General features: G+C 42.3%; 2 protein-coding genes across 4 annotated transcripts in view; both read right to left on the bottom strand.

The window, feature by feature from the left end:
• Positions 1–7,824, bottom strand: part of clstn3 (calsyntenin 3) — a 38,369-nt gene extending 30,545 nt beyond the window's left edge. The window contains exons 1-6 of one of the 2 annotated variants that reach the window (XM_024386079.2): positions 7,386–7,824; positions 6,273–6,339; positions 3,457–3,579; positions 2,323–2,533; positions 1,878–2,086; positions 433–582 (exon numbers count right to left, since the gene is read on the bottom strand). In XM_024386079.2, coding sequence (XP_024241847.1) covers positions 433–582; positions 1,878–2,086; positions 2,323–2,533; positions 3,457–3,579; positions 6,273–6,339 — 760 coding nt within the window. In that variant the 5' untranslated portion in view covers positions 7,386–7,824. The remainder of the gene's footprint in view (positions 1–432; positions 583–1,877; positions 2,087–2,322; positions 2,534–3,456; positions 3,580–6,272; positions 6,340–7,385) is intronic. The other variant, XM_024386080.2, reaches the window with a different exon arrangement.
• A 2,096-nt stretch (positions 7,825–9,920) lies between these two features.
• Positions 9,921–27,923, bottom strand: LOC112223113 (lysophospholipid acyltransferase 5). 2 transcript variants are annotated; one of them, XM_024386077.2, is made up of 13 exons: positions 27,511–27,923; positions 23,266–23,373; positions 16,089–16,198; positions 15,660–15,753; positions 15,275–15,312; positions 14,066–14,244; positions 13,865–13,973; positions 13,647–13,733; positions 13,234–13,400; positions 12,788–12,935; positions 11,996–12,151; positions 11,603–11,731; positions 9,921–10,339 (listed from the first exon to the last, which is right to left on the bottom strand). In XM_024386077.2, exons 1-12 carry the CDS (start codon positions 27,593–27,595, stop codon positions 11,612–11,614), a joined length of 1,401 nt encoding a protein of 466 aa, XP_024241845.1. In that variant the 5' UTR covers positions 27,596–27,923; the 3' UTR covers positions 9,921–10,339; positions 11,603–11,611. The 2 variants fall into 2 exon arrangements, with proteins under 2 accessions (XP_024241845.1, XP_024241846.1); XM_024386078.2 differs by having other exon boundaries at positions 16,089–16,195; positions 27,511–27,658.
• Positions 27,924–27,929: the final 6 nt, after the last annotated feature.

Below are 27,929 nucleotides of genomic sequence, written 5' to 3' on the forward strand. Positions count from 1 at the left end.
TGTGGGAAAAGTTAAGGCGTCTGAATTCTTTCCGAAAGCACTGTACAAAAATGATGTGTTAAGTCATTCATGTTATGATAATTATGCTCTAAAGGTAAAGGTAAGTTGTGTCCCTCGACCATTCACACCAATTGAGATATCACGTAGCATTATCATCTTTCGTAATCGCCATTTTCTCAATTGAAGTCTGCAAAATACAAACCATCAACGTCCATTCTATATGCTACAGTATCATTTCAGACACTAATGTAGTCCCAAATTACACCCTATTCTCTATATACTGTAGTGCATTACTTTTGACCACGGGCCAAACAGTTCTGTCCAAAAGTAGTGCACTATATAGGGAATAGGTCCATTCCACACTACCACTGAGGAGGTAGATGAAGAAGTCATGAATAATGAGGGGGGTGATGGGTTTAGTGTATTGATTACCGATCCAGCCGGGTTTGCAGGACGGTTTGACCGTGACGACGACCTGGGCGTCGGCCTGAGCACGGTTCTTGCCACAGTCAAACGCTGTCACCCAGAAGGTGTGGACACGCTGGCGCTTCGAATCCAATGGCTCGGTGTTCTTAATGTTACCTAGGAGATGGGAGGAGAGGGAAGGAGAGAGAGTTATGTACAGTACAATACAAACAGTCATTCACTCACTTACTCAAAAGCACAGCATGAAAAATACGCACTCTTGTACACACACTCTCAGACACACCAAAATTGTTCAGTGGAGTATATTCAAATGGGAAAGGCAACGACAGGGGAGGGAGAGAGAAGAGAAAACGATATGAATGAATAAAGACAGTTTCTTCTTACAGTATATCTAGAGTCGAAGAGAGAATGTCACAAAGATATGGTTGGCGGAACCTGCACGACAGGCGCCAGACAATGAGAGACAGGGGAGAAAGAAAGACGGGGCAAAAGGGAGGGATGAAAGAGAAAGAGAGAGCGAGAGAGAAGGGGGGAGAGAGTGAGAGAGACCGTGACAATACTAGGGCATATAAACCGCCAGGGCTGAAACAAAAAGTCTCTGTGCTTCATCTGGGCCCAGCAGCCTGACCCATATATTAAAGGATCTTCTCATCCCCTGGAACCTCCTCCCCAGTCACTGCCAATTGTGCAAAGTCACGGTAAAAACCTGACTCCTGAGAAAATCTGCCTCCCCCTATACCGTTGTCATACAAAATGCCCGCTATCGATCTCCCACCAGTAGCCCGTCAATGGGAGTCTTGCAGACTGAAATCAAAGCCTTCTCCTCAGAGGAAGCATGCCTACAAGATCAACAGAAACACTAGACTAAGGCCTAACCCCCGGAACCGATTGTCCTCTGGGCTCTGTTCAAAGAAACCTACCCTAGCAGTGTTGATGCGGTAGCTTTGCTTACACAACTACTACCTACGCACATGAGTGTTCTTCTGAAAGCTAGGACTATCTACCTGTGAAGGCGGGAGTCAACCGGGGTTTCTTACAGCAAAAACACGCTGCAAATCTATTCATTGCAGTACAAAAGGAATGCTATAGCATATAAACTGCAATGTGGGTGAGCAAGATACTTGGAAATGGCTTAGATCATTCTCTAGCAATGTACATAGCAACAAGACCAGCTGGAGACAGCCGAAACAGAACAGGGAAATGAACTCGTATTTTTACAGATTGGTAGTCATCACCATGCTAACTGTTGTTTTCATTGGGGACAAGATGTCAACTCACACATTATATTCACTTTTATAGTATATGAATCGAATAAAGACATTTTAAAGACCAGAGCCATATATTTAGATAAACATTTTCTAAATGGCTCTGGTAAAGACGAGGCAGACCCTCATTTATTTGTGGAAAACTAATGTAAAGCCCAGCTCAATTGTCATAGCTGTAGTTCTCACCATCGTTATCGATGACAAAGGGAACACTGGGGGTGATGATGTCGTAGAAGCAGATCTGGCTGTACTGCGGGGAGCAGTCTGCGTCGAGGGCCTCGACGCGCACGATGCGGTCGAACAGACGGCCTTCTGGGACGGAGGCCTCATAGCGACGCTCCACGAACACTGGGGAGAACTCGTTTACATCATTCACACGTACATGCACCGTAGCCCTGAAAGAGAGAGAGAAAGAGAAATAGGAGAAAAGTAAAGCGCATGATAAAGATGAAGGAAGAGAGGTCAATACATACATAACTGCATTGTAATATAGTAATGTATTGATCAAGCACAGCATTGACAAATACCTAAGGGTTAATCATTCTCCAAACTACCAAAACCAGCATAACCTCTGACAACAACCCTATCCATTAAACCTATTTGTCCTTCAGGGTAATGTAGTGTATCTCACTTGTGGGACTTCTTGCTGTTGGCTCCATCGGGGCCCTCTCCACAGTCATAGGCCTGGATGGTGAAGCTGTGCTCCCGCTGGCTCTCACAGTCCAGGGGCTCTTTAGAGCGGACCAGGCCCTCCCCTGTCGAGCGGTCCAGAACCACCGCCTCAAACTGTACCGAACTGGATCCCGTGGGCCCATTGTGCACCCGGAAGCCACAGATCTCACCTGGAGGAGAGAGGGGGGGGGGAAGGAGAGAGAAAGGGAGGGCCCAACTCCTTTTAGTGACAATTTAACTTCTAGTGACTCTCTGTGCATCTCAAGGACCCAGTAGGCTTACATTTTGATGATTTACATTGACAGATTTACTCAAATAGAGTCTTCAATGGCTAAGAAAATAACAAATGAAATTCAGTGATCTATTTCAATGAACCCCATGTGATGTTACATGATCCAATCAATCACTTTATTGTCCCAGTTGGGAAATGTGTACCATAATGATTTCTGTGAGCACAGGGCATATAATGTTCCCAATGAATACAAAAAATTGAATTTCACTTGGCTGTGGAGGACAAGTGTAGCACCCAGGAATAGATTTACACAGACTATTGGGGCGGCCCTAAAAATAGAGGACTGGACAGACATGATTATTTTCCATGTTAATATTTGTCATGCTTATGGGAGTGCCCAGCAAAATCCTTTGGGTAGCGCTTTATTTACCTGGAATTGACTGAACTTTCTGGCACAAATGATGGCGCTTCATTGGTTATTATTGTGTAATTACCATTTGACTCTGTCCATTCTAATTGTAGGGCGGCATAACATAAGAAACATGTCTAACAATTTCCCCTCTACAAAATGCTTACTCACTGTAGGGGTATTGTGGGACTTGGTTTTCAATAGCCCAGTGAGATAGTGAACTAACCGTGGCCATTGTAATCAATAGCAAATATGTTCCAAATGGAAACATGTTTTGTGTTTATACTCGGTGTTAATTAGTAAACACCCCGGTAATATTTGTACCGTAAAATACATTGCTACCATACTTTCAATGCTAATATTGTATAATGCTTATTGTTATATGGGGGAGTCCTGATTTGTTAGAGGACTGCCAAGTGCCCCCGATCATTCTAACCATGCCTGTACTGTACCTGCATAGTGCAGTGGAGCATCTTTATCCAGGGCGAACAGTGGTGGGTTGAGAAGAACTGTGTTGTCATTCTCCATGACGATACCCTGGTACTCCGTCTCGATCCATGGCTTGTGCTTATTGGCTGAACGGCAACACAGGAGACAAAAGGAGGCTTGGGTTAAATGGAGCAATCAGAAGGGGGAAAAAACATAGGTATTTGTAACACCCCATTACATGGGAGGACGTGTGTGTGTATGTATGTGTGTCCGCAGATACACATACAGACAAATAAAGACACACACACACAGAAATGCACACACTCAAACCCCACCCCTGCCCCCTAACACACCCGTCAAGTGTCACTCCACACCTTGCGTCAGTTGGCAACATAATTACACCTAGGCCGATTTCACCTTATCACACAGGGAGAGGTATATTGCACATATCAATCAGAACAGCCCAAGCAGCCTGCCCACAGGCACACTTCACTCACTGGCAAACATGGACGTCCAAATTAAACAGGGAAAGTTTGCTGTGAATCCACCCTCTAATTGCCAATTAATATTTCATTTCTCTCCAGAATGTTCACCCATATCAATCAAAGGCTGAGCTAACAAGCTGGAACGGTGACGATTTTACACTCAAATAATCAAAGACCAAAACAAAAGCCTGGGGGCTTTTATTTAAGACATGTCTCCCTCACTAGACCCTGAAATTAGGATGTTAGACTCAGACAGCAATGACAGAGCCACAGGACATGTTGTGTAGCAACCGCTCTGCCGTTTCAACATTAAAAACACTCTGGCAAATTATAACAATTAAAATGGCAGTCTGGTCTGAATCAACGTGAGATAAGAGTTCTACAGAGGAGTGGCTTCTGTCTGGCCACTCTACCGTAAAGGCCTGATTGGTGGAGGGCTGCAGGGACTCTACCGTAAAGGCCTGATTGGTGGGGGGCTGCAGGGACCTTCAACCTCATGGCTTGGTTTTTGCTCTGACATGCAGAGTCAACTGTGTGACCTTGTATAGACAGGTGTGTGTCTTTCCAAATCATGTCTAATCAATTGAATTAACCACAAGTTGACTCCACTCAAGTTGTAAAAATATCTCAAGGATGATCAATGGAAACAGAATGCACCTGAGCTCAATTTCGAGTCTCATAGCAAAGGGTCTGAATACTTATGTAAATAAGGTATTTCTGTTTTTTATTTTTAATAAATTAGCAAAAATGTCTAAAAACCTGTTTTCGCTTTGTCATTATGAAGTATCGTGAGTAGATTGATGAGAGAAAAATATGAAATACATTTTTGAATAAGGCCGTAACGAATCAAAATGTGGAAAAAGTCAAGGGGTCTGATTACTTTCCGAATGCACTGTAGATATCCCACTGGGCATAGACATCAGCTCACAGTCTAGTTTTTATGTACATTTATGTACATAAGTTGTCAACTAACATTAATTCAATGTGAAATAAACCAAACATTTCACCATGTCATTGGATTTAGTTTAAAAATTTGATTTAAAAAATGGGAAATTCCCTTACGTTGATGACTTTTTCCCTAACCCAATCAGTTTGGCCACCTTTTTTGTTGTTGAAATGACATGGAAACAACGTTGATTCATCCAGTTTTTTCCCAGTGGGATGTATGTTTGGTTGTTGAGTCAATTAGACCATGCCCATTTCAAGTTTATCTTTCTAAAAATGAAAAAGTTTTTTCTGAATATTCAGCCAAGTTAACACCTTCATCTTGCTTTGTAGTATACCCCTTTGGTCGTGTGACCAGGCTGGTGAGTCATGCCCAGGCTAGTGAGTGATGCCCAGGCTAGTATTCACCATCCTCAATGGTTAATCTGATACGAACACCACCTGTCCTCAAGCTTCTGCTCTGTCCCTCTTTTTGTCATTTATCTCTCACCCTCTCTCCCTGCCTGTCTCTCTTTCCCATCCTCTCCTTCCCTATTTCTCTCTCTCTGCAATACAGCATTAAATCTGAACATCAGGGCCATGGATTACACCCAGGATTACAGATTGAAGAGACATCTCTTTCCATCTCTGGCACTCTTCCTCTCTCTGTCACTTTCTCTCCCTCTCCACACAACATCCCCTCGTTCTCTGCCCTTCTCTCACACACTTCTACCGCTCTCACTCTTTATTTCACACCGTCACTTGATTCCACATGCCATCTCTCTCTCTTCCTCTCCCCACCCACCCTTCCTAACTATCTGTCGGTTCCTCTGTCACACACGCGGTGTCTATGTGTCCCTTCCCTTGGAGCGACTCCTTTTTGCTCCCCTTCTCTCCTCTCCACTTGTGTCTTCCTGTCTTTCAGCGTCACTCCCTTCTCTCCACTTGTGTCTTCCTGTCTTTCAACGTCACACCCTTCCTCCTCTCCTCCCTCGCCCTCTCTGACGTTCCTCGCCCCACTCGGACCATTCCAGTTTCACTTCAAGTCTCCAGCATGATAATCATTGGAACAACGTTGGTAAATCAAGAGCCATGGCTATCCGCGGTGATCTATCTGAGAGAAGAAGATTGATCCTCCTTTGAAAGTCATGCTATCAATTACACAAGGAATCACATACACATATAGCATCATCACCACATTGATCAAAATACAGGCTCCATGAAAGACAACACTCTATAATGGTGATGTGTATGCAATCATAAATTACAGACATATCATTTAATTGAATTGAATTCCCTCTAGAGTTCAGGGGACAGCGACAAAAGGGCCCTGGCCTTGAGCGTGACTACAGGTATGTGTGCTCCCATGGCAATAGAAAGAAAATTATTTCAGCGGTACAATTAAACAGTCAAAAGGAAAGGAAACTGACCTTTGTTGCCATTGGCAACTGAAGTCAAGCAAAGGAGGAGGAAGGAGAGAAAACTCATTCTGTCCATCTGAGGGAGGAAAGGAAAGGTAGAAGGGAGGAGGGAAGAGGAATACAGTACATGCATTAAACCAGGGGTGTCAAACTCATTCCATGGAGGGCCGAGTGTGCTGGTTTTTGGTTTCTCCTTTCAATTTGTGTCCAATTAAGACCTACACCACCAGGTGATGCAAGTTCCTAACTAATCAGTGACCTTAATTAATCAACTAAGTACAAGGGAGGAGTGAAAACCAGCACACACTCGGCCAGCCTCAGAATGAGCTTGACACATTCAACCGATCAGCACTGGAAGATTGACTGAGGTGTTGAGAACATAGACAGGACAGGATAGACAAACACACATCAGTAAATATCCTAATACAATAAGCCAACGGAATCTTCCGGTGCTATACTTTCACCTCATACAGAATACAGAGGAATAATGCATAATAACAAAAGCACAGTAAAACGACAGCACATGGGCCCAGGTCATGGTAGAGTTTAAGTGAACTGTAATAAATAGCCTAGTAGTGTCCAGTTATGCTGCATTCATTTTGGGATGGTAAATTATACAGTGATGTTATAGGTTATACAGGCCAATATGCTGCCTATGCACACACACCTACTCACTTGCCTGTGTGGGTGGGTTAAGGGTTTGGTGTCCGTGCCAGTTAATTGACACAGTATTCAAAATGATTCCATGGGGTATTTGAGCCGTTATTGGCATCACGATACCACACAGTCTACCATTCACTGCCATGCGTAAAATCGAAGCCTGTCTAGGCCTATGCCTATATATTCAATCAAAACAAAAAACTTGAACGAGACTGTGTAGAGGGCCGTACAATATATATTCTGATCAAAATGAATAGGTAGCACAAGTTGTTCCAAGGCTACACAGAGGTGATGCAGACATGCGACAATAACTAATCGATTGTATAGCCCATATTGATGGATAGGTGCATCAATTGGCACCATACGCCAGCAGATCTATATTTGGACCCTTAAAAATATTGTATTAGACAGATGCTGGTTACAATCAAAAACAGAAGAAAGCCGCTGTCAATTTCACATTACCGTGCTGAGTGTGAGGTGTTGTGGTACCCAACGCTACCCTCGTAGCATCCGCGCCTCTGCAGCTCAGCTATCCTCCTCCGACGCAAAAATATCTAAAGCGCAGGTAACGGAATTTCATATACAGATCTATTGAATATGCTCAAATGTGCACGCTTCAGTTTGATGCAAGACTGATACGAACGGATAGTATCTCAATACCGATGTCCTTGTTTTCGGCAGACGTCGCATGAAGGGGCAAAAACGATAGGAATGTAACGCTGACGTCCCCTCCCTCTCCGTGTTTCTTAACCCGCCCACACTGCGTCCTCTCTCTCTCTCTCAGCTCCAATTCTCCCTGCCAAATTGCGTTGTTCTCTCTGTTTATTGAATTCTCTATGAGTGTGTCTGGGACAACGCGTGATATTACTCATTTTGGCGCAACATAATTATTTTGTCTGACAAAGCTGGGGGCACGCTTTCTTAACAGTCACTACCTTTCCCCGCCCTGACTGCAAAATGACGTCACAGCACCCCGTCTACCAGACAGCGTGTACACAAGTGGTGGAAAAAGTACCCAATTGTCATGGAGTAAAAGTAGATACCTTAATAGAAAGTCACTCAAGTTAGTCACCCAGTAAAATACTGGAGTAAAAGTCGAAAAGTATTTGGTTCTAAATATAATAAAGTATCAAAAGTAAATGCACTGCTAAAATATACTTAAGTATCAAAAGTACAAATAATTTAAAATTCCCTAATATAAAGCAAACCAGACACCATTTTCTTGTTTTTAATAATGTAGAAAGCCAGGGGTACCCACTAACACTCAGACAATGCACAGTGTGTTTAGTGAGTCTGCCAAATCAGAGGCAATAGGGAGGCCCATGTGTGTTCTCTTGATAAGTGTGTAAATTGGACCGTTTTCCTGTCCTGCTAAGCACTCAACATGTAATGAGTACTTTTGGGTGTCAGGGAAAATGTATGGAGTAAAAAGTACATTATTTTCTTTAGGAATGTAGTGAAGTAGTCAAATATAAATAGTAAAGTACATACACCCCCAAAAACTACTTGAGTAAAAATACTTTAAAGTACTTACACACCACTGACACACAGACCTCTTTGGTTTTTAAAATCCAGCATTTTAATGAACATTACAAAAAGTTTATTTAAAATTATTTTTTTTCCATTTCTCTTTTCCTTTGTACATTTGGTAGCAATAAGGCAAAAAAGTAGTCTCTGGAATAACAATTAATTCACATCAATTAATTATTACCACAAGTATAAATATTATTAAAATCTGGGTTGTTGCTACAGTGAGTCACTGCTCTCCCAATGTGTCTCTGCATTGGAAAAGGATTGTGGTAGAAGTTGCCTCAACACAGATGTAGGAACAGAGTATCTGACAGGTCAAACATTCTAGATCTGACCTTGCGCCAGTGGTTAGGGAGATTTTTTTTTTACCAGGTCTTAAGAAAGATAGAGGACGGTGCTAGATCTCACTGGAGACCACGGGTGATGCTGTTGACATTGGTATGGTGATGTCACTCAATGTAAAAGTGGTGGTTTTGGTTACCGGTTGTTTTAGTTGTGAGTTTTTTTTCCAGTTTGTTCAGAGACAGCCAGGAAAGGTGTGTGGTGGCAATGGAGTGATAGGATTGTGAATGGCAGACAAAGCCACAAGGAGAGGGGGATGGGGAAAAAATAATGAGGAAAAGGAGATGGGGGAAGAGGAAAGCATTGAAATCCCTTCATGGAATCTTATCCAAAGCTACAAAATGGTCTATCATAAAACACTCCTAAAATAGCTATAAAATCCAGTCTCATCACAAAATAACAGAAACAAAATCTGAATTGAAACCAGAATAAACGTAAAAACATTCGTTGATAATACAAGGCCATTCTTGAGTCACATGTTAGTGTGTACAGTGTTTTACAGTGCTTCTTGTGAGTGTTGGCCAACGGATCAATGAAAACACTCCTCAAAAATATATAATTCCAGTCAGAGCAGCAATCCTTGGTTTTTTTGTTCTCTCAACAAAATGCATGTTAAAATAAAATCTGAAAGTGCCAAATACATTTCTGTTGTGCCTGAACCATAGCCATGTCTGTGCAGGTTTTTTCTACACCGAGTAGAGAATACATTAAGAATACCTGCTCTTTCCATGACAGACTGACAAGGTGAATCAGGCGAAGCTCAGATCCCTTATTTATGTCACTTGTTAAATTCACTTCAAAATCAGTGTAGATAAAGGGGAGGAGACAGAACAAAGAATGATTTTTAAGCCTTGAGACATGGATTGTGCATGTGTGCCATTCAGACATTGAATGGGTAAGACAAAATATTCAAGTGCCTTTGAACGGGGTATGGTAGTAGGTGCCAGGCGCACCGGCTTGTGTGAAGAACTGCAACGCTGCTGGGTTTTTCCACGCGCAACAGTTTCACGTGTGTATCAAGAATGGTCCACCACCCAAAGGACATCTGTGGGAAGCACTGGAGTCAACATGGGCCAGCATCCCTGTGGAACGCTTTCAACACCTTGTAGAGTCCATGCCCGACAAATTGAGGATATGGGGGGGGTGCAACTCAATATTAGGATGTTTTGTATACTCTGTCTATATGGACTTGAGGGGAGGGTTGAAACAGGAAGAGAGATCATAAAAACAGAGCCGTCTACAGACCCAGAGCCCGTGAGTGGCGAGTGCAATATTCTGTGTATACAAGACGTCAGTCTCTCAAGTTCTCTAAAATCAAGAAAACACCCCGTGATTGGCTCACAATTGTGGCACAAAGGTTATTTCCTGTACCCTCGTCTCCCTGGTCCCAGAAAACGTGCGTCCTGTCCAAAACAATAAAATAAATAGAAAAAAAAACATGTACACACAAATAATATTAAAGGCTTTAAAATATTTTCTGATCTGCTCCTAGTTAAGTCACAGTTCCCTTCAGTCACATCCTGGGTGGAGATTCAGCCAGAGACCTGAGAGAGAGAGAAGAGAGGTGAGAGATTGAGGTGACTTTCCCCCCCTTACAAAAAGCACTTTGAGCATGTGGTGGAAAAGACCTATAGAAATCCAATCCGTCATCCTAAATATTATCATATATCCACAAGTAACAAGCTACAACGACATTTCTACCTCTGTTTCTGTCTATTCATAAAGATGTTGTGAAGATCCCTCTATATGCATTAGGAGAACTTTGTAAGCCTAAACCTCTAATTGGAAAAATTTGCAGCATTTGCTTTGGATCAGAATCTTTCCTATTCATTTTAGATCTGAATATTTTGAATTCATACCATTTATGAAGTATGAAAACATCTGTCAAAAGTCAATTTTGGGGTGAACTATGCCTTTAAGTTGAATTAATTATCTGGAAACTACCTTTTGCCAATATGGAGACCGTAATGAATTACCGAATCTTAGGGAATGTTTTGACAAGGATGTAAGTAAACTAGGGCTGGGACGAAAATCGTATATAAAAATAGAGAATTATGAATAATAATAGTTAATACATTTCTTTTAGGACTTTCAACTTCATTTTAAGTAGATCGTTTACCCAATAGCATTTTTTCATTTTTACATGAAGAGGGTAAAGTTGGTAATGTCTCAACGAGGGCAGAAATCATTGTACGGGCAGTACAGCACTGTTGGGAGGGGACGCTTCATTTCCTAAAGTTCCAAGTAGTCAAAATCATACATTTCTGAGATGTATACAACACAGCTTTGGTGACACCTACATTAGATATGTTGTATTATGAAACATTACAAGCTCAGTTTCTCAGATAAAAAAATATAATTGTCAGTTTTAGGGCTAGTTCACCCAAGTTACAAAATGGCATATTGGTTTTCTTATCCTGTCAGCAGTCTTTGGACAAGGTATGAAAGCAACCAACGCTTTCGTTTTGTTTACCTGGCCACGGTTTCAAATGCTTTTCATCTATAAGTAACTTACATTTTTTTTATATGTTATGTTGATTTGGACATTAAGTGCAAAAAATGCTAATACCGCTACCATTGAATGTGTGCCACAAATGCTAAAACATTAGCATTTGAAATAAGAGGCCAGGTAAGCAAAACCAAAGCATTGATTTAGGTCATACCTTGTCCATAGACAGCTTACAGGGTAAGGAAACCAATGTAATTTTGTACTATCCCTTTAATCATTATCTAAAATTCCATAAATCGCAACAGCCTTACTGTAAACACAGAAAAGTCTGGGAGAAGTATACAGAAGCTTGCATTACCTAACAGTTCTAGTCCTCCTTTTTCTCGCTCCGTTCTTTTCTAGGTACCAGAACCTTGCGGAGATATGGGATGACTAGATACAATGTGAAGAAGAATATGTGGCCACAGAAATAAATGGATGAATACACCTGCAAAACAGAAAGACAAACCGAGCACATTAAATCCTCATCCAGACATCCATTTCCCCAACCCAAGTCAAGAGTTTAAACATATGCCAGACAACTGCATTTAGCACACAATAATCTGAGTTCTAACATGTTTGTGGCATTACAAACTGCCAGCTACCATTAGCCACTTTAAAGTAAATAAAGAGTCGGAACATTTATAATGTGTTGCGATGTGCTTATGACAACATTCCGAAGGCTTATTACGCGTTCTAAGCTGTTTATTACCCTGAGCCACTTGTCGTAGGTGAAGAGGCAGAAGGGCACCAAAGGATAGCCCATGAAGAGCCAGTGGATGAACTGCTGGACCAGGTAGATGAGGGGGTAGAGAGGACTGTTGGCCAGGCGGGTCAGCAGGGGACTGTCCCTCACCAGCGCTTGGGCCTGAGACAAATAGGGATCCGCATACAGCATAAAGATATAGTTATGGACACGGACGCACACACAGTAATCCAGTAACGCATACAGGGCAGAGAGTTTGAGAATCCTCCAATAGCTTAAATGGAGATCTTGACCCTTTGTTGTAGACCCGCTTGAAAATAGATTAGCACCGACAGGTTCACCTCGAGGCTTAAAATTCACAGGTCCAGAGTTTGGAAAACATCAAAGAGAAAGATGAAATGCCAAGCACACGGTTTACATGCTCCCAATGTTTGACGGAACTATGTTGACTACTGAGGGTCAGGTCGCCCTCGCAAAATAGGTTTCTTAACCTTACCTGCTTAAATTTTTAAAAGGTTAAATAAATACGGTACATTCCCACCGTGGTCAAGACATTAACGTGCACAACTTTGAAAGCATCCAAAATAAGTGAGGCGGCATTTTCCTGGCTCCTCAGGATTCTCTCTCAATCTCTGGTGCTTGTTTCCATAGAAATATAATTACTAGGACAGCCATTCCTAATCAAGTCACTGTTCTGTGATAGGCGGACATAGAGTGTACCCATAGGAGTAAAGCAGGAAGTTCAGTATTCAAGTAGTGCTTTATTAAAATTCTAATCATTCCAATATTTACTCATACCTGTCTCTCCACATTTACGATGATGAACTCCATGGAGAAGCAGAGGAGGTATCCAGAGTGCGTGCCATGCCAGATGGCCAGGAACGCGAGCGCGGTCACCTGAGACAAGAGCTTATTGCCCAGGAACTTCAACCGCTTAAACACATGCCTGGAGGAATGTTACAAACCACCAAATATTGTTAGATATACCACTACAATTTTTATTTATTTATACAGCTTAGTCTCAGTAAGATACAATCTATTTTGAAAGGGACATTTAGCAACTTTAGTTTCAGTCAGGTACTAACCTAGCCATACATAGTTTTAATCAGGCACTAAGGTCCTTGCTATCCAAGATCCCTGGGACATCCTTACCCAATTAAGGTGGAATTTAAAATGGTTACAGTAAGGATCACAGAAAGAACTAACCTGGCCATAAATAGTTTGAGTTTTAGTCAGGCACTAACCTGGCCACCCAGGCGTTGGTGTTTATGTTGAAGGAGGCGATGGTGCCTGTGAAAAGGGGTGTGGTCTCAAACGTCCACACCTTCATATTTGCACAGGCGTCCCATTGGTGCTCGCCATTCTGACCCAGCCCATTATAGCCGAGCCCAGAGAGTATACAGACGCCCTCCTGAGTCACAAAAAAAAATAAAATCCTTTTACAAACACTTCAATAACTTCTTCCTGAAAAACCTAAATATAGGGTACCACTGATATACTTGGCTCCCAGACCAGTTTCTTCTCACCGGATCTGACGTAGGTGTGCCCCAGTGGAACTATTCTGTGTGACAATGACAGGTATCTCTGTAAAGATTTAATTTCCAGGCTGCACCCGCTTCCAAATGAGACGTTTTACATACCAAGTGCTGTTACTCACCGCTATGACCCAGCAGCTCACATATTTGTACAGGATGACTTTGGCCCAAAGGAGGATGAAGACACAACGGTACCAGAACGGCTGCGCCTGGAGAGACACGCATTTTGACTAAGGACGGTGACATTTGTCAAACAGAACGGATGGAAATGTGGCTTTGGCTTCAAATCAGTGATGGTAAAAGCGTCAGGAATGCTGGTGCAAAAGCAAGGCTTTCTTACGTCGTACTCATCTGTTAGGTAATAGCTATCTGGGTAGTGCGGACTAAATATTGCGTAGATCACCAGGCAGAGGAGGCCGAGGGAGAACCGCTTCATAGCAGGTATAACACTGAGAAAAAGAAAAAGATTGTTAAATAAACCTGTGTATCCATCCCCTTCCTCTCTCTGCGCGCCCCCCCCCCACCCCACCCTTCCCTCTACCTGTTAGGTGGCTGTCCGGGGCAGTCGGTGAGCTCCCCTTTGACTAGCCTCTGGTAGCTGCGCAGTGTGAACTGGGGTCCCACCAGAAAGCCTCCGTAGAAGTAGGAGAAGCCAATAACCTCCAGCAGAGAGGGAACATTGGCCAGGGCTGACCTCTTCTGCTCCTCATTCAACTTGGACTGGTGGGGTGGAGCGAGAGGGAGGAGAGTGAAAATAGTGGTTGGGAGCCAGGGAGAGGGAGAAAGGGGAGGGTTAGGAGGATTTAGAGTAAAAGGGGAAAGGTTGGGTAAAAGACAAAAAAGGGAGAACAGAGAAAGGGAAAGCAAAGAGGGGAAAAGGGTAGAAGGAATGTGAAAGGTCAGGAAATAGAGAAGCATTTTTAACAATGCACAAAGTCACTGTCTGAGAAAGAATAAGCTCTCTGCATATCCAGTTACCCAGGGTTCTTATTGAAAGCTGCTAACGGTTGGACCGCAAACTCAATTCAACCAAATAGGACAACAGGCATTTAACTAGGGGGCATAAAACTGCTGAGTTTCCAAGTGCAAAGCCGTGGCATGTTTCCAAAACACTACAAAAGACAATAGTCCAACAGTCAACAGTCAGCAACAACAACCACCCAAGGTATTCGGACTCAGAATGGTAAATAAAAATACAGAAACATTGTGCAACAAATGACAGAGACCAGGGTGATGATATTTGTAGACATACAACAGGACCTCATGCCTGCCTTTTGTGGGGCTTTTTGACGAGGCAAAACAAGACACACAGTACAGTAACCAGACAACGGGGGCGTCCCAAATCGCACGCTATTCCCTACATAGTGCTCTACTTTCGTCCAGAGCCCTATAGGCGGTGGTCGGAAGTTGTGCCATTTAGGAGGCCCCCTACATAAACAAACAGAACAGGTGAGCAGCAACTGTAACAGAGTAGTGTAACAGTAACAGTGTAATGAATGATGACCACTAGACATTTGCCTGTTTGTAAATAGACAACTTCCTCAATGCAAACACACGCTACCTCAACTCATCTGACTGGATGTGTGGACAAAGTCTCACTCAAACTGCCACACACACACAGGGAGGAGAACTTGGAAGAGGTTGAAGCACAAACAGACAAGTACACAGAGAGCAAAATAACAAATAGAACAGAAGAAAAAAACAGATTTGACCAATAATCAAATGGCAATAGAGAGATCAATCAACTCACTGGTTCCTGGCCACCGTCATAGTAATCAAATGACAAACCTGAAATCAAAGAGAATGCAATTGGCATCAGTCACTATGTTACGAAAGCTGCTAGAATTGCCACGATCATTGGAGTTAATACTTTGACTGTAGATGTTCCTCAGCTGCAGAGACGTAAAGCCATGACGGAGTTTAGTAGGATTGTTAGTACACTACGCAAAATATGAGCCATGTTATCTCTGAGGCTAATGAACAACTACTACAACACAAGTTGTCAATAAGAAAAGAAAAAGGAGATGGGACAAATAATCATTCAGCAACGGGGTGTTACACAAAATAAGTGGGAAACAAAAAGAGAGATTGTACAGAGCAGTGGAGAGAGGGTGTTCGTGGTGAGGTGACCATACCGATAAGTTTGAGTGCAAGGACACATTGGGGCATGGTCCATTTGATATCGTATTCTTCTGTAGCTGTGTAGTAGTAGCCTGACAGCAGGTATGCCTACAGAGAGAGAAGGGACAATTGTTTTGATCAAGTCTCACACTTAAAAAGGGGGGAAGGAGAGAGCATTACGTCATAAAGTGGCAGTGCTCGACCGTGCTTCAGTACTCCAGTGAAAGCAAAAAGGACAGAGGAAGAGGATATCCTAACATGAACAGCAGAAATTACACAGACAGTGCAGCTCTTCAACTACTGTAGCAAGGGAGGGGCAACAAGAAAGAGAGCGAGAGAAGCTGCCTCTACCACCTGACCCTGCATCACAACAGAACACAGGAAGAGATTGAGAGAAAAGGAGAAAAAATAAAGAGCGAGAAAGATTGAGAGAGAAATCTCACCATTTGAAAAATAAAACTGGACAGGACGGTTGTTATCGTCCTTCCCATAAGCCTCATCATCAGGAACTGGACAAGGACGCATAATGCAGAGTGATAGAGCTGTGTGCCTGAAAGAGACAGAAAGGTGGAATGATAGTGGGACAGAGGGAGGAAGGGAAAGGGGCAGAGACATGGATTTTAGCACAGAGAGAAACAGAGGAATAAAGAGTGCATTCTTGCAAGTTGAAGATGAGCAAGTCACAGGTTATGTGAAGAGGATTTTTTATTAATTTATTTAAATGATAGATTCCACAAAGACAGGGAAAGTGCAACAGACCTGCTGTAAAATCCAAGTGCAGCAGAGAACAAGGGGGAAAAAGGTTGTGTTATTAATCCCCTACCATTATGTAAACTTCAAACCATCCATCCCTCTCTAGACTCCCTCAGTCAGTCAAACTCTTTACTTCTTCACAATTACTCATGACTTGGTGGAAACTGGTTAGGTTAGATATAGCGTACAAATTGAACAATAGACCTTGAGCTAATCCAGGCGTGTCTAACATACAGCCCCTGGGGAGTTTTGAGCAAAATACACACATATATTTCTGGGGGAATTAGCTCAAGGTTGCAAAGGATCAGAAACTTTTCCAGAAATTTTACATGGGAATTTAAGCCCGGGAAATCTGTGCATTTTGCTTAAATTCATCAAAAAAAGTTAGCTTATTAACAGTGAAGCTTTTTTGTGGGACACACACAAGGCAATTCTAGGCATATTTTGGTTAAACTATCCTCAATTCAATGGGATTGCAAACCCTCTGCATGCACAGTGCATTCTTCCATCACATGTACAGCTGATTCTCAAGATCTCTCAAACTAATGACATGCTATTGAGCCCACACTACTACACTGTCTACACTACTACATGCTTTCTGGTAAGTTGATTACAATACCGGGTGGGGCGAATATATTTTGACATACAGTTGAAGTCCGAAGATTACATAAACTAGTTTTAATGACTCCAACCTAAGTGTTTCAACCACTCCACAAATGTCTTGTTAACTATAGTTTTGGCAAGTCAGTTAGGACATCTACTTTGTGCATAACAAGTCATTTTTACAACAATTGTTAACAGACAGATTTAACTTAATCACAATTCCAATAGGTCAGAAGTCTACATAGACTAAGTTGACTGTGCCTTTAAAACAGCTTGGAAAATTCCAGAATATGATGTCATGGCTTTAGATGCTTCTGATAGGCTAATTGACATCATTTGAGTCAATTGGAAGTGTACCTGTGGATGTATTTCAAGGCCTACCTTCAAACTCAGTGCCTCTTTGCTTGACATCATGAGAAAATAAAAAAATATATATAAAAAGAGACCTCCACAAGTCTGGTTCATCCTTGGGAGCAATTTCCAAACGCCTAAAAAAAAAAAAGGTACCACGTTCATCTGTACAAACAATAGTACGCAAGTATAAACACCATGGGACCACGCAGCCTTCATACCACTCAGGAATAAGACGCGTCTCCTCGAGGTGAACGTAATTTGGTGCGAAAAGTGCAAATAAATCCCAGAACAACAGCAAAGGACCTTGTGAAGATGCTGGAGGAAACAGGTACCGATATCCACAGTAAAACGAGTCTTATAAATCGACAACCTGAAAGGCTGCTCAGCAAAGAAGCCACTGCTCCAAAAATCGCCATAAAAAGCCAGACTATGGTTTACTTTGAGGAATGTCCTCTGGTCTGATGAAACAAAAATAGAACTGTTTGGCCGTAATGACCATCGTTATGTTTGGAGGAAAAAGGGGGAGGCTTGCAAGCCAAAGAACACCATCCCAACCGTGAAGCACGGGGGTGGCAGCATCATGTTGTGGGGGGGCTTTGCTGCAGGAGGGACTGGTGCACTTCACAAAATAGATGGCATCATGAGGAAAATGATGTGGACATATTGAAGCAACATCAAAACATCAGTCAGGAAGTTAAAGCTTGGTCGCAAATGGGTCTTGCAAATGGACAATGACCCCAAGCATACTTCCAACGTTGTGGCAAAATGGCTTAAGGACAACAAAGTCAAGGTATTGGAGTGGCCATCACAAAGCCCTGACCTCAATCCCATAGAAAATTTGTGGGCAGAACTGAAAAAGCGTGTGAGCAAGGAGGCCTACAAACCTAACTCAGTTACACCAGCTCTGTCAGGAGGAATGGGACAAAATGCACCCAACTTATTGTGGGAAGCTTGTGGAAGACTAGCCAAAACATTTGACCAAAGTTAAATAATTTAAAAAGGCAATGCTACCAAATACTAATTGAGTGTATGTGAACTTCTGACCCACTGGGAATGTGATGAATTTTAAAAAATCCATAATCTGGCCAAGTGCATAAAGTTCAGCAACCCCTGACAAAAGTCCCTCTACTTCTATTTCAGGTGAAAATTATGAACCAGACACCTTATCGATAGCAACAGCTCATGGTCTTCCTGGAATCAAAAGAAAAGTTGTTTTTTTTACTCAGTGGAGGAACACAGTCAAAGAAATGCTGATGAATATCTTGCTCAAGCTGTGTATGCAACTGGTTCACCTCTGATGCTAACAGGTATTGGAAGAGATTTCTGAATGTTTGTCGCCCAGCATAAATCCCCTCCCCCAACCAGACATACTTTATCTACTCATTGATTGGATGCGGAGTTCAAGTGAAGGTCAAGCAAATCATAGAGAAAGCAGACTGTATTGCAATCATCTCTGAATGGTGGTTGAATGTTCATGGGCAAGGAATAATTTACTACATCACCGCCACCCCTCAACCAGTATTCTACAAGAGCAGACACACCGGTCTCTACATTGCAGAAGGGCTGAAGGCAGTCATTAAGTTATAGCAGCAATCTACCTCACCAAGCAGTGAGAAGAATAAGACCACCACATTGAAGCTGCCCAGCAACACCCATTGGGGTGGTGTTGTCATCATGTTTGGCAGTCTCCTGGAGGGGAAGGAGTCTCTCCAAGAAATGGCCCTATCACAGTATGCTGATATGGATAGCCCCATCAAGAGGATCCTCCTGGATGATGTATTTTGGGAGAGAGTGGTAAGCAGCCTGAAACCTATAGTAGTAGCCATTGCATAGATTGAGGGAGACAATGCCATCCTGTCTGATGTTCAGACTCTGCTTGCAGATTTAAGAGAAGAAATCTGTACTGCCCTGTCCAATTCACTGTTGCTCCAAGCAGAGGGAACTGCAGTTCTGAAATACATAAAAAAAGCGTGAAAACTTCTACCCAAAGCCCATACACACCGCAGTGTACATGTAGGACCCCAAGTATGCTGGCAAGAGCATCCTGTCTGGTGCAGAGTTCAACAAGGCCTATGGTGTCATCACTACCGTGTCTCGCCACCTTGGCCTGGATGAGGGCAAGGTTCTTGGCAGTCTGGCGATGTACAGCCGTGGCCAAAAGTTTTGAGAATGACAAATATTAATTTTCAAAGTCTGCCGCCTCAGTTTGTATGATGGCAATTTGCATATACTCCAGAATGTTATGAAGAGGGATCAGATGAATTGCAAAGTCCCTCTTTGCCATGCAAATGAACTGAATTCCCCAAAAACATTTCCACTGCATTTCAACCCTGCCACAAAAGGAACAGCTGACATGTCAGTGATTCTCTCATTAACACAGGTGTGAGTGTTGACAAGGACAAGGCTGGAGATCACTCTGTCATGCTGATTGAGTTCGAATAACAGACTGGAAGCTTCAAAACGAGGGTGGTGCTTGGAATCATTGTTCTTCCTCTGTCAACCATGGTTACCTGCAAGGAAACACGTGCCATCATCATTGCTCACAGGCAAGGATATTGCTGCCAGTAAGATTGCACCTAAATCAACCATTTATTGGATCATCAAGAACTTCAAGGAGAGCGGTTCAACTTTTGTGAAGGCTTCAGGGCCACAGGACCGTCTCCTAAAGTTGATTCAGCTGCAGGATCGGGACAACACCAGTACAGAGCTTGCTCAGGAATGGCAGCAGGCAGGTGTGAGTGCATCTGCACGCACAGTGAGGCGAAGACTTTGAGGATGGCCTGGTGTCAAGGGCAGCAAAGAAGCCACTTCTCTTCAGGAAAAACATCAGGGATAGACTGATATTCTGCAAAAGGTACAGGGATTGGACTGCTGAGGACAGGTGTAAAGTCATTTTCTCTGATGAATCCCTTTTCCGATTGTTTGGGGCATCCGGAAAAAAGCTTGTCCGGAGAAGACAAGGTGAGCTCTACCATCAGTCCTATGTCATGCCAACAGTAAAGCATCCTGAGACCATTCATGTGTGAGGTTGCTTCTCAGCCAAGGGAGTGGGCTCACTCACAATTTTGCCTAAGAACACAGCCATGAATAAAGAATGATACCAACACATCCTCTGAGAGCAACTTCTCCCAACCATCCAAGAACAGTTTGGTGACGAACAATGCCTTTTCCAGCATGATGGAGCTCCTTGCCATAAGGAAAAAGTGATAACTAAGTGGCTCGGGGAACAAAACATCGATGTCTTGTGTCCATGGCCAGGAAACTCCCAGACATTAATCCCATTGAGAACATGTGGTCAATCCTCAAGAGACGGGTGGACAAACAAAATCCCACAAATTCTGACAAACTCGAAGCATTGATCATGCAAGAATGGGCTGCCATCAGACAGGATGTGGCCCAGAAGTTAATTGACAGCATGCCAGGGCAGATTGCAGAGGTCTTCAAAAAGAAGGGTTAGCACTGCAAATATTGACTCTGCATCAACTTCATGTAAATTGTCAATAAAAGCCTTTGACTCTTGTAATTATAATTCAGTATTCCATAGTAACATTTGACAAAAATATCTAGACACTGAAGCAGCATACTTTGTGGAAATTAATATTTGTGTCATCTCAACTTTTGGCCACGACTGTACACTTCCAAGGGCTTTGGGATGGAGATGCATTATGGCAGTCGTGCCAACATATCTCATCAGCCACCTGGTGGAAGGGACTTTGTGGATCTGAGGCTCTTTCCCCTGTTGCCTCCATCATCCTCCAAATCCCACCAACATCAGCCGCCTCAGAGCGCAACTGGTCCTTGTTTGGGAACACACACAAAAGCACACAACAGGCTTACCAATACAAGGGTTGATAAATTGTTGGCCATCCGGGCAAATCTGAGGCTTTTTTAGCCTGACAATGAGCCATCCTCAACAAGGTTGGAAAGTAACAGTGAAGATGAGGCCTCAAAGACTGATGTTCAAGAGGTGGACATTGAGGAGGTCCGGGGAGAAGACATGGAAGCCTGAGAGGAAGACAACCAAAGCTTTAGTTTCTAGACTATAATTTTACAGATGTATGTTGAAAATGTTTTTGGGAGCTGCGATGGATCATTGGGGATCATTCAATATTCTCTCGTGTTGTTCAGTGAAATTATCCCAAGTGAAGAGCCAACTCATTTAAAGTTAAATTCGTAACTAAATTGTTTTTTTTTACATTTCTATTGGAAGGATTTAATCATTTACAATTATGTCTACTTATGATAAGGTAAAAGGTTTGTTTGTCTCTATATATTGTAAATATATCCAACGCAAAAAACATCTACATTTAAAAATTGTATTAATATTAATTTGCATACATTTCTGTTCATTCCCATGGAAAGTTTCCACCTCTGAATATTCCAAAATATGCAACCCAAAGCTCAACCAAATCAAAACTGTGTAGAAATTATAAAGGACCTACATTTATAGTCTCTTCACTTTGTCCAGCTTTCTAACAATCAGTGAAACGAAAGCTAGAAAGTCAGGGAGCATGGAAAACTCCAAAAACTATGGATAGAGGACTGTATTTTGGTCATTTTGACGGTGAGGAAATATAACAAATTGTGTGTGCAGCCCGCCGGACCTCAGTGAAGACTGAATCAGGCTCGCGGGTCAAAATGAGTTTGACATCCCTGAAATATACAGATCCCACCCTTAAGATACTGTCCTGTTCTAGGCCCTGTTCCCTTGCAGCGTTACACACTAGGGATTTTTCTTAGTATGGCATGGAAGGCCCTGAAGCAATAATCAAAGCTACAAAACACCAACATATTTCATTTGAAACAAATAGAGAACACATTTCTTTGGGGTGGGTGGTGGTGGTGGTGGTGGGGGGGGAAATCAGAGCTGGCGAGGGGGGATGCTTCTACATAGGGTCACAAAAATGTTTCAATAAATTCCCTGGTTTACCCCAGAAATCCCAGTTGGAGAGTGGCCAGAATCAGGAAGGAACCAGGATTTCTGGAAGACCAGGGAATTTATTGAAAGTTTCCAGATTGTTCCAATCCTACTCCCACTGCCGCAAAGTAATGGTGAGGCAAACTGTTTTCAGAAATGAGCCACTTTACCCAGTCAATATCCTCCCCCACTCTGAAGTTAACACCAAGAAAATAGGTCCACATCCCAACTCCGCAACAGTTTCCCTGCCAACATCACCACCATAAGGAAATCATTACCCATTCCCCACTACTCATTCACCAGCCACTTGGCTGAAATTACATAAGACTCCTGAACAGCTAATATCAAATGGCTACCAAGACTATTTGCATGGCTCCCCACACTGCTGCTACTCTATTATCTATGCATTGCCACTTTAATAACTCTACCTACATGTACATAATTACCTCGATACCGGTGCCCCCCCCCCACATTGACACATTGTGCCGGTACCCCCTGTATATATCCCTGCTATTGTTATTTACTGCTGCTCTTAAATTATTTGTTAATCTTCTCTTAATTTTTTAGGGATTGTCTTAAACTCCATTGTTGGTTAAGGGCTTGTAAGTAAGCATGTCACTGTAAGGCCTGTTGTATTCGGCGCATATGACAAATACAATTTGATTGTTTTCTCAACAACCCACCTGCTCTCTCACCTCCCCTTCACCTGAAGTTCTGATGTTCCAATATTGTTAAAAGTTATTGATGACACTATTTAGCTATTTCATGTAGCACTGCTCAAAAACAAGCTCCTGGTCATAGCAAACTTCTTAATCATTTTAACGTATTACAAATGTATAAGCATGAGCTGAAATACCTACCAACTTCCACCTTCATTCATTTCCTCTCTCCATCCCCCAAACCACTTCCCCACCTCCTTTCTTTGCCTCCCTTTCTTTGCCTCCCTCTATTTACCTCCCTCCGTCCCCTCCCTCCGTCCCTTTGCGTCTCACCAAAGTTGAAAGCTGCCAGAGACAGTCCGGAGATGGCGTGGTATAAGTGAATGACAGTGGGTGGCTGGTGGAAGAAGAATTGCCGGTACAGCAGGGCACAGGGGTACCCTGAAGGAACGACAGAAAGAGAGAAAGGAGGAGACAGTTAACATGTGAATCAACACGAGTGAATCATTCTAGACAAGAGCCCTTAGTGCTGACAGCAAAAATGATGACCTTTTAGTTCAGTGCTACAACCTCAAGATAAAACGGAGACGTTTATCAGTGCACACCCAGGGATGCAATTGGTCTGGGGCCCGCCGGGGCAGAGGTTCTGTACCTTATACACAATTCATACCACAAGATCTAATGAACTTTTTATTTTATATAAATGGTTTTGTACCGTGTCTCCCACCCAACGTAGTCAATGCATGCGAGACTCTGCACGCACTTTTGACTGCTCGCACAGGCTGCGCAACTATATGAAATTGTTGCCCACACACCCCCAAAAAATGTTTAACACGGAAAAATGCCTCTGCCGAGACGCACTCTGAAGATGCTGCTGTCCACATGTACTGTTCCTCAGCCAACACCACGAGTAGCCTAACACCAAAATCAGACAACCCCATAGTTGAATATGGGAACCTTTTCAATTGGCTTGTCACATTCTATGCAAGAAAATAACTTTCAAATTGTGTGTACCACAGGGAGAAAAACATGTATGCATTTGCCTAGCCATTGCACCATCACAACACACATTTGAAAGGGGTTAATGGCCACTTAAAAAGAGGATGCCAGCTTTCCATTACTACTCCATTTATTATTTCTCAACTCCTAAAAAATTGTGAACTGAACCATTTTCAAACCGGAGTATGAGCAGAATTGTTTAGGCGCTTTTAGCACTTGCTGTTCACGAGAGGAGATAAAGGCCAAATGTAACATGGGTCAGGAGTAACAGGTAAAACAAACTATATAGTCTTTTGCTTTTACGATAACTTCCTGGCAGCCAGTTACAGTTGAAGTCGGAAGTTTATATCCACCTTAGCCAAATACATTTAAACTCAGTTTCACAATTCCTGACATTTAATCCTAGTAAAAATTACCTTATGTCAGTTAGGATCACCACTTTATTTTAAAGAAGGTGAAATGTCAGAATAGAGAGATTGATTTCAGCTTTTATTTATTTAATTCCCAGTGGGTCAGAAGTTTACATACCAAATACTAATTGAGTGTAGCATTGCCTTCAAAATTGTTTAACTTGGGTCAAACGGTTTGGGTAGCCTTCCACAGGCCTCCCACAATAAGTTGGGTGAATTTTGGCCCATTCCTCCTGAGAGCTGGTGTAACAGAGTCAGGTTTGTGGGCCTCCTTGCTCGCACACGCATTTTCAGTTCTGCCCACAAATTGTCTATAGGATTGAGGTCATGGCTTTGCGATGGCCACGCCAATACCTTGACTTTGTTGTCCTTAAGCCATTTTGCCACAACTTTGGAAGTATGCTTGGGGTCATTGTCCATCTGGAAGACCCATTTGCTTCCTGACTGATGTCTAAAGATGCTGCCACAATATAGCCACAATTTTCCTCCCTCATTGATGCCATCTATTTTGTGAAGTGCACCAGTCCCTCCTGCAGCCAAGCACCCCCACAACATGATGCTGCCATCCCCGTGCTTCACGGTTGGGATGGTGTTCTTTGGCTTGCAAGCTTCCCCCTTTTTCCTCCAAACATAACAATGGTCATTATGGCCAAACAGTTCTATTCTTGTTTCATCAGACCAGAGGACATGTCCCCATGTGCAGTTGCAAACCGTAGTCTGGCTTTTTTTAATGGTGACTTTTGGATCAATGGCTTCTTCCTTGCTGAGCGGCCTTTCAGGTTATGTCAATATAGGACTCGTTTTTACTGTGGAGATAGATACTTTTGTACCTGTTTTCTCCAGCATCTTCACAAGGTCCTTCGCTGTTGTTCTGGGATTGATTTGCACTTTTCGCACCAAATTACGTTCATCTCTAGGAGACAGAACTCGTCTCCTTCCTGAGCGGTATGACGGCTGCGTGGTCCCATGGTGTTTATACTTGCGTACTATTGTTTGTACAGATGAACGTGGTACCTTTTTAGGCGTTTGGAAATGGCTCCCAAGGATGAACCAGGCACTGAGTTTGAAGTTAGGCCTTGAAATACATCCACAGGTACACATACAATTGACGCAAATTATTTCAATTAGCTTATCGGAAGCTTCTAAAGCTATGACATCATATTCTGGAATTTTCCAAGCTGTTTTAAAGGCATAGTCAACTTAGTGTATGTAGACTTCTGACCCATTGGAATTGTGATTAAGTTAAATAATCTGTCTGTAAACAATTGTTGGAAAAATGACTTGCCATGCACAAAGAAGATCTCCTAAACGACTTCCCAAAACTATAGTTTGTTAACAAGAAATTTGTGGAGTGTTTGAAAAACGGGTTTTAATGACTCAAACCTAAGTGTATGTAAACTTCCAACTTCAACTGTACCTGTAAATTACTGTAAATTCTAAATAAACAGGTTTAACAATACATTGCTGTAGAATGTACTGTAATGGAATACTGCTAAACATAACATTATTTTGAATTTACAGTAACATAGTGTACAGTGCATTTTTGGGACATTCAAGTCATCACACTAGCAACAAGATCATTTTTAGAGTTTGCAATGTAGCTAATTCTTAGCCCAATGGGGTAAATGCAGATGTAAACCCCATTCTTCAGCCCATTTATTAGCCACCATGATGCATCAGTTGGGCTACAGCCAGGTGATAGTCTAATGATTTTAGCTAAATAGTGCACCTGCCAGATCATGATATGGACCAATATATTTTGGGCTGGAGGGGCAAATTATATTTTAGATGGTGTTAGCATCATTTTATTCCATTTATATTGTAGTGGAATGTCTTAAAAAAATATATTTACAATTTTTTTTTTTAAATCACCAGAACTGACCTTCTCACAGTCATTCTACAAAAATGTTAAATGTCCATCTGTGACCTTTGCCACCACAGCTTAAAAAAATAACAATCTGGAAACACTGACCAATCATTGATGTTTTGGATCCCTGGACACTTCAAATTAATTGAGAGCTTCAGCTCAATTTGTATGCCTAAAGCAGAGTGACTTTTCATGTTTGAATGACAAGTCATGCCACTGGAATGTCATTATCTGAGTATTACACAGAAATCACATGCTATTTGGTTGTGAAGAAATGGGGTTAACAACTGCCAATGACAGCAGTTTGCTAACTAAGAGCCTGTAGTTTTGCAGTCATATGTGCTTTTGGTGCATATTGTTTAGGTTAGTGCATTATAGAAAAAAAAATAGGAGAAAAAAAAACTCCCAATTGAACCACTCTGCACACACTCACAGTTTTCTGGTGTGTGTGTTTATGTTTGAGTAACTGGCAACGGTAGACATTGGCAGTAGAATTAACAGCTGGTAATCACATTTAATTTACTTCCATAAAGTATAGAGGTGGGGAGGTCTTGCAATCTGATACCTTCAGTGTGTCACAATCACAATGACTGGTAAAGGTAGTATAGTAGTCAATATAAATTCTAAACATTTACAAGATTGTAAACATGGGGCCTACTGTGATACATGAGCCAAAGGCAAGAGATCTACAATTATAGGCTACAGCAAGAATAAACCATATCAGGGTATCAGAAGCTGAAAAGCAACAGCAATTCATTTAAGACAATGATAATGAAATACTGCACTATTTGTTAGTCAATCCCTGCAAATGTGACTTCAGAAGAAAATAATGTTCAGAGATGACAGACACCCAGCTACCTGGTATACACCGACCATGTAAAGTAAACCTGTCCGTACTGTATGTTACAACCACTTGTAGTGACCTCTTCTACCATAATCGCTAGCTAACGTTAACACATTATTTCATATTTTAGCTTTCTGGGAATCAGCAGAGCAGAGATTGCGCTCTGCTTAGTCTTGTGCCCGCTCAACCTTGCAGCCCGTCTGGTCAGCTTGTCAAAACAAGGCTAGCTAAGTGCATTTAGCTATTGTATTATCGTTCCGCTTGCCAGCGGGTCTACTCGCTGGCTAGCTAACGTTAGTCTGGCTAGTCACTGCAGCTGAGCAAGAGACATCAACGTTACCTGGTTTAGCAGTGTGTGTTGCTGCACTGTTTTAAAGATGTAAATCAATATTACATTGGCACATGGTTATGTCAGAGAATCTACTGAAAGATGTCAGAGATGACTGAATTGAACTCACCAACTAAAACGGACAGAATCAGGCGAACCGCAGGTTCTGGAGAACCTAAAGATTCCGACAATTTCTCCATCAAGGGAGCCGCCATGTTTCGTGTGGGCGGAAGTAGCTCTGGTGATTCCGTAGATGTGTACCTTGGCGAGCGTTCCACTCTCTCCTTTATATGCCCTTGTCGATTTAGCGCTCTCCACCCCTATCCCCTCCTCTTTCTTTAATGTTCATTCTTCGCCTTTCTCACCACATCGACTTTCAATCTCTTTTGCCCCCAAATTTCGCAACATCTGTTCAATCTACTGCAACCTCTCTCACTTAAGTAAAATAATATACAGCCTACTGGTGTTGTAATATAGTGCATGTTGATCTTAAATTGTTACGAAAATAATACAACTTTTTTTAGTGGGCAAAAATACATTAGGTTGTAT

This window comes from Oncorhynchus tshawytscha, linkage group LG23 (genome assembly GCF_018296145.1).
Source record: "Oncorhynchus tshawytscha isolate Ot180627B linkage group LG23, Otsh_v2.0, whole genome shotgun sequence".
Classification (NCBI taxonomy): domain Eukaryota; kingdom Metazoa; phylum Chordata; class Actinopteri; order Salmoniformes; family Salmonidae; genus Oncorhynchus; species Oncorhynchus tshawytscha.